Source organism: Calonectris borealis, chromosome 3, assembly GCF_964195595.1.
Source record: "Calonectris borealis chromosome 3, bCalBor7.hap1.2, whole genome shotgun sequence".
In the NCBI taxonomy this organism is placed as follows: domain Eukaryota; kingdom Metazoa; phylum Chordata; class Aves; order Procellariiformes; family Procellariidae; genus Calonectris; species Calonectris borealis.
In genome coordinates, this window is record NC_134314.1 from 114,673,319 (window position 1) to 114,684,906 (window position 11,588).

At 45.3% G+C, this 11,588-nt stretch overlaps 1 protein-coding gene across 5 annotated transcripts in view; it reads right to left on the minus strand.

The window, feature by feature from the left end:
- The window catches only part of ACSS1 (acyl-CoA synthetase short chain family member 1), a 34,672-nt gene that overhangs the window by 5,631 nt on the left and 17,453 nt on the right, over positions 1 to 11,588 (minus strand). For all 5 annotated transcript variants that reach the window (XM_075147398.1, XM_075147395.1, XM_075147397.1 and 2 more), the window contains exons 5-10: positions 9,606 to 9,758; positions 7,729 to 7,876; positions 7,289 to 7,426; positions 6,601 to 6,693; positions 1,955 to 2,067; positions 953 to 1,079 (exon numbers count right to left, since the gene is read on the minus strand). In XM_075147398.1, coding sequence (XP_075003499.1) covers positions 953 to 1,079; positions 1,955 to 2,067; positions 6,601 to 6,693; positions 7,289 to 7,426; positions 7,729 to 7,876; positions 9,606 to 9,758 — 772 coding nt within the window. The remainder of the gene's footprint in view (positions 1 to 952; positions 1,080 to 1,954; positions 2,068 to 6,600; positions 6,694 to 7,288; positions 7,427 to 7,728; positions 7,877 to 9,605; positions 9,759 to 11,588) is intronic.

Here is an 11,588-nt window from a genome sequence, read left to right on the forward strand (position 1 = left end):
CTCTCCAGCATATTAGCATGGCAGAAACACTGCTACCAGATTAGCTGAAAAAAAAAAAACAACCCATGATAAGCATGGTGTTTGGAGAGCCTAAAACTTTTGATGGAAACTGAAAAAGACCCAGTGGTTCCAGGAAATTCCAGTGTCACTGAGGACACATCTGGTGACACAGATTGTGTGGGCTCTTCATCAAAGCCATGTCCACATCTGAATTGTTCCTGTGGCACTTCTGAGCAGCAGCAGGCAGCTAGTGAGGCAAAATCTGAAGGTGGTTCTTGCCAGGACCCATTACTGGCCAATTCATGGACTTTCAGTCATGCCTCCTGCCCTTCCAAATCAATTAAACAACTATCAACTAAATACCAACAAGATTTCAGATGCAAACATGTAGTGAGTAATAAGGGACTATGGGCTCATTCAATTTCTTCTACCAGTTTCCCATTCTTACTTTCCAACCCCTTTTGTACAACTTACAGGATTGTCTCTCTAATTCTTGTCTACCTTGTAGCTTTCAAATCCTTCAGTTGCTCCCCTGAGTGTCCAATCTCTACAAAAAATGTTTCCCTGCCACTTCTAATTACTTGCCAGATACAACTTGACCATGTTTTAAAAAAGTAAGGGTGTAACCAGCCTGTGACAGCAGCGGTGAGATTCAGTGATGTAGAAAGTACTTTCCCAAAGTACTATTTCCAAATGAGACACAAAACTGCCCCAAACAAAAGGTACTTGGACTTTACAATTCGGGCATTAAAAATTTCTAAAAAATACATTCCCTTTTGACAGCTAGAAAGGTCAACACTATCTAAGACCATTAGTGCACACTTGCAACACATGACACACAACCCCAAGGAACCAAGATCTGGCTGGTACAGAAATATCACAAAGTGCTGCCGAAAATATTCAGTGTGCTTACACTGCAGTGCAAACTGCCTTTCCTTGGCACGTTCCTTACCTGGGTAGGCTTTGAAATAGGCATCAACAAATCGCTGGTGATCTCCATAGATTGTTCTTGCCATGCCAGGCCATGGCTGGGCAATGCAGAGTGCACCGGACACATCATTGCCCTCTATAACCTTTCCCTGCAGGTTCAAGCACAGAAAGGATGATCAAGTGAACAAATGAGGAATAGTAAGCGCTTCTGTGTCATTGATCTGGGAAGAGTCACCCTGTTGCTCACTGCAGACTGCCAGTGGAGGGCCACAGGTGGAGAAAATGAATCCACTCATGGAGCTACTAGGCACTGTCTCTATCATGCCTTCCTCACTCCTTGAGGCCAGCGGCACAGCAGATAAGACAGTTGTAAGACTAAAAGAAAAGTGAGTCCTGTGATTCTCCAGAGGGCAATGACAGCAAAGATGTGCCGAGCAGCCAGAGGATGCCTGGGATGAGGCTAACAAGGAAATGCCTTCCACTTTCACTTTTGTTAACTGCCACATCCCCTTACCAGGAATGCTCCAGGGCACTGGAGTGGAGGTGGGGATTGCTCAGTACAGCTTCACAGACCAGCACCAGTTTTCTCACAGACACGCACAGTTGCAGGGCCTCATGCCTCTCATTTTCCTTGGAAAACTCCACCAGTCCCATTGGCTGCTCCTCTTGCCGCATCACTGGATGTTGCATGCACGGCTCCAACTGGTTCCCAGGAGCTGAGTGACTTCTGACTGCTCTCATAAATAGAGGCAGCACCTCTTAATCAGAAGCAGTGTAAGACCATAAAAGTGGTGCTGAAAATGCAAACACTCCTCTAGAGATTTGCAGACAGCTTGCAATGCCCAGTTGGCAATCCGTATGGACATTTGAGATATGCTGAATATATGAATTGCTCATCTATTCTACCATTTTAATGGAGGAACAAACATCCTTCTGGATCCTGTTCCTCTGCCATCAGAAAGGTGTTGAAGGCAGAAACACACAGCAGCTTCTCTTTTGGGCACCCAGCACAGCCTCTACTCACATTCTCATCCATCAGCACGGGCACAATCCCAAAGAAAGGTCTCATAGCCATAGCCGGAATGATCTCAGCTTTCTCCTCTGAAGGCCGTGGGGCAATGCAGATGCCACCAGTTTCTGGAAGAATAATGAAAAACAAAATATTTGGGATCCATCCAATGTTGGATGAAAGCAAATGCCAGCTCTTCTTAGTTAAAGAAGAGAATACCGAAGCCATCCTGCAATATAAAGCCACTGGGAAGGAACTATGCAACACCAAGCAGCACAGCTATCTGAAAGCAGCACAGACCTGATAAACCAAGAGCTCTTTGTGTTTACAGGAAAGGCTTAAACATAGAAAAATGTCTGGCAAGCCAGGATAACACCACCAAGACCTGTTTATCTACAGGGGGCATTGCAGCAGGTAGAGCTCGGATCAAGAGCTACTCCTACTCCCTGTTTGCATGATGCATCATTCAGTGCTGGCTGCAAAAATTGCTGCCCCCTGTGTACATTGGTGACAAACCACAGAGCATGGCCAAGCAGCTGCCTCAGGGGAAGAGCAGCTCCCCATGCCCCAGAGCATCAGGATCGCTGACGTCCAGCTTAGCTCTTCAAAGGCTCAGAGGAGAGCAGTACACAGGCTACAGCGGCTGGCTTTGCACCAGACGGCCTGTGGACCTGCAGCAGCAGCCACAACATGTGCATTCAAGAGCCTTCCCACAGTCCCGTCCATGGCAGGGGACAGGGGACAGTGAAGACCCCATTTGATTCAGCCCACATGCTCTGTTCCCTACTGCTGGCCCTAAGTCGGCTCACAGATAAACCCAGCTACCAACCAAGCAACGAATACAGGCAGCTCTAACGCACACTTACACCCTTGCAGGTCCTCCTCACACTAATAGGGCTGCCTGGTGGCAGAGGCGGTACTCGCCAGCCCCATTTCCTACCCTAGAAGTGATTTTACAGGGAAAGTATAAGCACGTCAGGGGATTTATCTCCCGGTGCTGTTTTTACAGCTGTCTAAGGTTAGCATGAACAGCACTTCAGGAGTCTGAATTACTATTATTACAGAGTATGAGATTAACCCACCCCTTACAGGCAAGTTGAGCTTATCTTCTACACAAAATTGAACCTTTTAATCATCCTTTTTCATTCCTGCTGGGATGAACATTAAATCAGATTTCAACCTTAATCAGGTCTTTTCTATTCTAAAACTAATTCAGAAACACAAGAGAGAAACAAAAACAAAGGAGCATTAGGCTTTTAAAAATACAGCTCTATAAATAAAGGTATGTTCTGCCACTTTGAGAGTGCATTCCTCTACCAGCTTTGCTGAGGTTGTGAAAACTGAAACCAGGGGTTGGAAAGGCTGAATTTGACCCTGAATTTGCATCCAGCTGCCCTAACATAGCTATGAGGAAGGGTCTCTTTGAGGAACCCTAAGCTTCAGGCCTGAAGAAAATAGTTTCACATATGGCTTACACATAAAATTATTTCACATTTCATGGACAGGCATGCATCCACTTCACATGTTTCTGTTTATTTTGAAAGGGTCATCTTGAATTTTTTCAGAAAAAGAAAAAAGCACCCCAGACACCTGCTGTTCTCTGTTTGCACAGACAAAATCTGCATCAGAGCAAGGAACCTGATTAAACTGATGGTTGCTCTTCCTAAGCCAGTACTCATTCTGAATACAGCACTGCAAGCTACATTTCAACATGGGTTTTGCCACATCCTACACATCCTGCAGCCAGCTGCACATAAAGGCAGTAAAGTCGCATTCCAGAGGGAGCTGCATGGTGGCAAGGGTGCTTTAAAAATTATTTGCATGGTAAAGACCTATTTTAAACTGGTTTAAAAGTACCAATTCTAGCCACTGACAGATGACAGCTAGCAAGGCTTCTAGGCTCTACCCTGCCCTTATGAAGTCTGTCTCTTTAGAGGCAGAGCTGGCAGAAGAAAAGCTGTGCTTCCACGTTACCTGTGCCCATGCTGTCACCATAGTGCAAATCCACCCAGACTTTAAGCAAGGACAGCAGAGTCTGAGCAGGGAGGGTGATGCATCAAAACAGGCTCCCCTCTGCCGTGGGTAAATGACCTCTGGCAGCAGGGTGGAGCATGTCCTCTCTGCCACCGCTGTCTTCACCACCACAGATAGATTGGACTGACTACTCCGCGGGGAATCCATCTCAGAAGCACCAGCCCAGTCTAAATCACTGTAAGATGATGCCAACAACAAAAGCTTCCAGGGCCTATTCGGAGATGTCTTTCAAAATCAGCTTTTGTTCACAGCTGCATAAAACAGCTGTACTTTTTTGATAAAAACAACAACAAAAGTAAAAATACCTAGTGTCTCTTCTGCACTGTGAAGAACTACACCTGAAACTCAAACACAGCTTTGATTCTATTACTTTCAATCACAGCACAGCAGTACCTAATATTTTAACAGTAAGAACCATAGGAATTTTCCATCTCTCTCATCTGCACGTACCACACTACTTAAATTGCTTCTCATAATTGCTATCTCACTCATTTGCTCATCCAAAGACTTTCAAGTGGATTCTTAAATCACCATTTGCTGATCTTCACGCCTACCAGGCTTTATTAGCTGGCAACACATTGCTGCTTCAGAGAGCAATATACCGTAGAGGACACTGCATACAACAGCGCAATTAACAAGCTATATTGAAATTGTCTACGAGAGGTGACACTGCAGGACCACAACCAGCATCCATCAAACTGTTTCTATGATCTCTTTCCACGCTCCCTTTACATTCAAATGGCGTATATAATGTTTCCAAGACTAATTTGGCTTCCTCTTTATTGGAAGCATCAACTGTGGAGAAAGATTGATTCTACTTTCTAATAAAATCAATTTCATGAATATTTATCATCATATTACGCTTCCAGGAGCTGGTAACTCTTTATGCAAAACTATGCCTGGTTCAAGAAAAGATCAAACACACTGCACTCACAGACTGTCCAGCAAATGTTCTTTAACCTCGCACCTGACAGTTGTTGCTCCAAAAATCCAGGAGAAATACAGTTTAATATAAGATCTAACCCTGTACTTCAGAGGAAATAGGAGACACTGCACGCACCCTGCATGTACCAGTTAACTGAAAACAAACTACAACAAAAAAATGTTAGGGCAAAAAAAAGATTCTTCTCAACTCTGTCACTGTACAGTAATCAACTGCTTCTCCACAGTGTTTTATTTCAGAGCAGTGAGGAGGAAAGCATATAGCACCTAGCCAGTCAGCTTTCCTTTGCTCAGCATGTAAGAACCCAGATGGTTTAAGAGATCAGTAATTGAAGTAGATAGTAGTTAACACTGCTGCTCTGAATTCTGAGGTTGTTTTATTTCAAATCTGAAAATAAAGAGAGTCTGCAAGTTTGGTCTGGATTAAATGGAACTTGGTTGTGTGCCAGAAGCTAATTCATCACATTGAGATCCACAGGGATCCTGAAGAGAGGATCCTCCTAGCAGGAATAAGGATGAAATCAGGAGCAGCTTGACTGGAAAGGGGATGAATAATCTGCCCAATGGCAGCTAGAAATTTAAGAGTAGGGACAGCTTTTTTTCAGCAGAGACAGAATGCCAGCAGCTGCGCTGTGTCCTTTAAGTCCATGGCTCCATGGCAAACTGCGTGGTTCACAACTTGAGAAGGACATATTGCAAGATGCCTTTAGCAACTCTTGAATGTTGGTGCCCAGAAGAGAGGACCGCGTGCTGAGGTGGCCAGGAAGGAGCTGCAGGACTCCTCCAAGCGCAGGGCCCCACCAGGCAGCACAGCCCCAGCCGGGGTACAGTGCTGTGGCCTCTCTCCGCTGCTGACCAGGGAGGGCAGGAGGCAGGGACCACCTCTGCTCCAGCTGGACAGGGATCTATGAGAGCCAGTCACTCTGTCCAGCGGTTGTAAATGGAAAACAAGCCTTAACTGATGCACACAGCTGGGCCAAGCATGTTGCCAAAGCAGAAGCACACTCCTTTTTGAGGCACCCAAGGTCCAGGGCCAAAGCAACTACAGCATACTGCTTCTGGGAGAAGCTGCTTCCAGGCAGCCCTGCTGGGTGACAGCCACTGTCCCCTCCCCACCTGATGCACAGCCAGCAAGCCTCCACTCACTCCTTTCCAATTCCGCCAGAGCAGTTGCACTAGGTCCCTTTGACTACACAGCCTGGTTTTCCATCTTCCTCTGACTGTTCCCAGGAAGGGAAACACAGCACACCTAAGTACAGATTGTGGCTATATGGTGCTATAAATGCCCTTTTTATGATGAGACCATATCAAGGTCAATACAATTGGATAAATAATTGAAAATGAGGTTTCCAATCCAAGCTGCCTGCTCTCAGCTTTGCCCAGAAATTCAATCTCTGCCTCCTGTTTCTAGAACCAATTGAGATTTTCCAGCATTCAAAATATCAAAGAACATTTAGAACGGAAAAGAGGAAAAAAAAAAACCAACATCGCTATTGCTTTTGTATGCTGTTACATTGCTATTATGTGCTGAAACTCCCCAGTGACTTTCAAAAGCTGATCAAAATGCCAGGAGGTTTTTTTTGACAGACTTCTTGGATCGAATTGAAATGTATTAATTCTTCTCTACCCACCAGCAACCTGTCAACAGTCAGGGCCCTCCACGCTCCCGGAAGGACGCTTTTTACCTGTCTGCCACCATGTGTCCACGAGAGTGCAGCGCCCTTCTCCCACCACGTGGTAGAACCACTGCCAAGCTTCGTGGTTGATGGGCTCTCCCACTAGACCAAAATAAGAAAGGAAGCAGCCTGAGACTCAGGGGGTTGCAGGCAGTTCATTCTCCCTTTTGGTGCACAACAGGCTGAATGCATGATCTTTGAGCAGAATGCTTACAGCATTTTTGCTGGGATGTGCAAAGGACTGCAATGCACTCACGTAACTGAGGACTGACTTTTTCCAGAAAGACCAAAAGGCAAGCAATAAATATCACTGAAAGTAACTAATCAATGCATCAATGCATCAACTATACATGTATAAGTACCTCTAGAATCCTAAATAATGCAGGAAAATGCTGCTTGGGTCTCCTAAGCCACTAAAATTCAAAGTGTTGTCATTTACCATTGGATAAATCTTTTTGGTAATGAATGCGATCCTGCAAAATCTGCCAGGAAACAGGCAATCACACTAAGGTTCAATGGCCCCAACTTCAGTTTGTTTCTCCTTCTGCTGAGAAAATATCTGAAAAGCCAGACAGGGAGCCTGCTTTATCATCTATTTTTAATCACATCCCATCTGGTCAGCCGAGCTCCTCTGGTACCTTCATTTCACCAGTTAGAACCCCCTGTCTTTTTCAGAAGAAGATTTCATGCCCCTTACCTGATCCCAAGGTCTTCAAGGAAGATCTGTCGTATTTCTTCACCCACTCTTCTCCATAATTCAGCAGCAAGCGTATAGCTGTAGGTGCTCCATAAAACTGATTAATTTTCAACCTTTGTACCACTTCCCAGTAACGACCTGCAAGATCACAAAGAGGCTTTTTATCTTTCTAGTACTGACATACCACCACAAATGCTCAGCAGGAAGGTTAACAGCCAAAGATAAAGCTATGGCTACTGTGCAAAGGAGTACAGAGCAAAACCAATGGCAACTTTTTCTTTTTCACCCTGGATGCACAGATGTTCCTGAATGCCGTAGACATATGTTCCAAAGAAATGGAGCTTACCTCCCCTGAGCAGGCAGGTCACACTGGACAGGTTTCTAGATCTCCTTTGTCACACTGCCATGTCCAGCCAAATCTTTGCCCACTACTTCCTCACCTGGGTCAGGGTACACTGGAGTGCTTTCAAATAGGACAGAGGTGGCTCCATTGCAGAGTGGTCCATACACAACATAGCTATGTCCCGTGATCCAGCCAATGTCAGCCACACAGCCAAAAACATCGCCTTGCTGGTAGTCAAATACATACTGCAAAGATAAATGTAAGGCCAGCTGATTTCTGTTGGCAGGCGCAAAGAACTTAAAGGTAAGGTGAGGTGCTGGACTGGACATCCGACTGGGAGCAAGAGAGCGCCCCTGCAAGAGGGCGAGTGGAGCCAGGCACGTAGGACACAGAAACACGAAAGCCAGTCCAAGGTGAGGAAGCAAGTCAGAGGGACCAGTACCAGGGCTTCCCGGCTCCTGACTGCTTTTGCAAACATACAGGGAGCATGGCTGCACCAGCAGCTGCTCAGACTGGAGCAACAAAGCTTACAATCAAAGCCCAGAGCCCTGGATACCTAAGGTTGCCTACTCCAGGCAGTTCACGTGGGAGAGCTGACCCTGAACTTCAGGGCCTCGGAGGCTCAGATCCCTCACGAATATGAACAGGTTCCCATGAGAAAGTTGGAGAAACTGAGACATGTCCGTGAAACATTTTCTGAGAAATGTTCTTAGCTGTGCAGCTTCTCTATCAGTGTATCGCTTTCCAGATGCCCCCCTCTCCCTGCTCATCAAATTCAAGATAAAAATCTTGGAAAACTCATTATCTCTTCTTGGTTATGGAAAATGCTTCCCACTGTAAATCTAACTCCTCTACCGTATGGTGAAGAGATCCTGACTCTGAAGGCAGAGTCACCTTTATGTTTTAAATGAAAGAAAGTGGATTAGAACTAAAAGAAAACCCCATGAGTGTGTGACAAGAGTGTCACACATGAGCGCGCAAAGACCACAGAGGCCACACAGGTCAGCTGATCCCTCTACCTAGGAGAGCCAATTCTCACCTTACTTTTGCAAGTGCCTTTCCCTCTCAGGCTCTGAAGTACCCCTAAAGGAACCGCAGCAGCATACAGTGCCTCCCTGCATGTCTGCACCAGGGTGCAGGATCTACCTTTTGGACTAAGAAAGATGCCTTGGAGATTACACTGTCACTTAGAAAAGCTGACGTAACAAACACCCTTCATGCAGAGAAGTCTGACGCTTGCACATTCACATCTTCTAAAAATTCAACTGTGTCAGCCTAAAGAAAGAAAACGTCTGCTTGAATTGTGTTTGATAACAAACAGGGTGATACCACTAAAGCCAGATGGAGATCTTTCACCACAGTCCTCTCCACATTTCACTATTACCTTTTCATATGCAGCGCTCAGACCAGAAGCTTCAAGAAGCAGTGCCTTGACTTTTTTTGCATGAGAAAGGGGGCTAAAACATTTAGCCTAGATCACATAGAAAAGCAGCACAAAGGTGCAACCGCAGAGCATGAATGTAATTTTTGATCTTCAGACAAGTGCTATGCCATGAGGTTGTTTTGAGTGCAGATCCTCTCTGAAATAAAAAAGGCCAGCATCCCACTGCAAAATATTACAGTAATATCCACATTACCAATGCCAGTAAGATACTTACCAGAATCTCCTCAGCTGTATCACTTTAATATCTGCAAATTCTGGCTTGCAACATTAGCACATTTTAAATGCAAAAATAGCAGCACTGCAGTTTCCTTCCTTTCATAACTATAGGCTCTGGTTTGCATAGTATTATATTCCCCAGAGCAAATCCTGAAGATTAATTGCATGTTCTCGGACATTTTTCAGTTTGTTTACACCCAATAAGCCAATTGGGCAGCAAACACAGAATACAGCACCTCTCACCAGTCCAAGTTCCTCTCGTTAGTACTGTCGGAAGGTAAGTGAACCTTTTCCAGAGGGTGCAGCCAAGTTACCTTGTGCGTGAGAGCAGCGTACAGCAGGTATCCAGCCTGGGTGTGAACGATTCCTTTGGGTTTCCCAGTGCTGCCCGAGGTATACAGCATGAAAAGCATGTCTTCGCTGTCCATGCTCTCTGGAGTGCATACAGAAGCTGCCTTGGCCATCTCCTAAGAAAAAAAAGGTGGTAATGACAGAAAGCCTTTGGCTATATAGAGCCAACCAATACTGCCTCTGTAAGCATGTCAGCAGTGTCCAGAGACGAGAACCACTGTTGCTGTTGCCCCCCACAAACGTCCACGGATGTGTCATAGGTTATATGTGCTCACCTACTGGAAAGGTTCCTGTGGATGCATAGCACTTAGCCTTGCCACCAATACCTCTGCTAAGAGCAGAAGTCAAGGGGAATTGGCCAGATAAAATAGCATTTCAGGAAAAAAATGGTAGGTCATAGCTTACATTTCAAGCCTTTGCAAGCTGCTGGTAGAAAACCAAAGTGCGACTGCAAACATGAACCACACTTGACAGCAGCAGCAAAGCTGAGTGGATACTGTTTAGGACCTTCCTTTTCCTTTTAAAACTGCAGTGCTACAGTCAAACTGTGCATTCATCTCCCTTCCCTGGCCCCAGCGGTGGGTGTCTGTCCTGCCCATTTGATCCTCAAATTCTAATTGCTTCTGCCCATGAGAAGGAGAGTGCTTTACTCTCCTGACTCTGTCACTCTCTTCATACTCCACTGTTTGGTCAGGTTTTTGAGATCTTCTCCTCACCCCTACGGTCAGAACCATGGGAGGGAAAGATGCAATGTCCTACTAGGTCAGAGCAAACTTTTGGTCCAGCTTGTGTGCCCAGTACAGCAGAGGAAGGGAAAATAATGTACTTTGAAAGAGATGCTTGTGGTCACTGAACCTTGTAGCAGCAGAAAGCTTGTCTGCCCAGACTGTAGATTTTTCAGGACGAGGTTGAACATTTTTCTTATCCATGTGCAAACTTGCAATAATCACTGTGTGTTCCAGATGGTCAACATATGGCTGTACAAAAAGCACAGCTGGCTTGCTTCTCTTAAGCTCTGTACTGTCCTAGATGAATAATGATTCCTGCAAGGGTTATTAGGTGGCTCTTCGAAGGAATTTCTAGGTACCGCCTTTATACAAGCATACACTGTAAACAGGCTGTATTTACAAGTGAACACTACCAACGGCAGGTCCAGTTGTTTACGTGTCTGACAAACAAAGCTTAATAAAATATGAAGAGTTGATAGGGTCAGATGTAATTCTCAGCCTCTGAGTTACAGCACTCCTGCTCATCTCAGGTATTTATTGTAACATTTCAGCACTGCCAATTCAGGCTGACTTGCCAGTTTTTGAAACTAAGATGGAGTTCTCATACGCTCCATTACAACATGAGCTTAAATTTTGCAGTAAGCCATTGCACAAGAACTGGAAAGCACAACTGCTGTAAAGATCAGCAAGGACAGAGTTAACAGCATTAATGGTTTAATTCTTGTTATGTTTCAGACCCTACAACTGACAATGGGCTGAGCCTTTGGATCACCAGAGCGCCTCAGGCTGTTTGCAGACTAAGGAAAATCATCAGAATGTGCTTTGTGGAGTAAGGAGGAGTAAGACAATTTCCGAATAAAACCTGCCTTCTCTGTTTAACTTACCCTAGTAGTTGCTCCTATCTCATGTGACCAGCACAGGGACTCCTGAGTAATTATCTTGGCTGCAGACGTGTAATTTCCAGGCATTATTATGATGAGTAGTTTCTGTTTACTGCTGTCGGCAAACTGATAAAACTACTTCTGCATTAGGCTGCAGTCCCATGTGTACCAGCTAAACACATTAAAACGACTGCTGTTTTGTTCCCCAGGAAGCACAGGTTCTAAATATTCCCAAGCCATCACTGTCCTCCCATCACGGGGTAACCACGACACTGTCCATAGGCCTCTCCAGGAACTTGATTATTTCTGCGCTGCCTTTCAATAGTGTCCAGTCTGA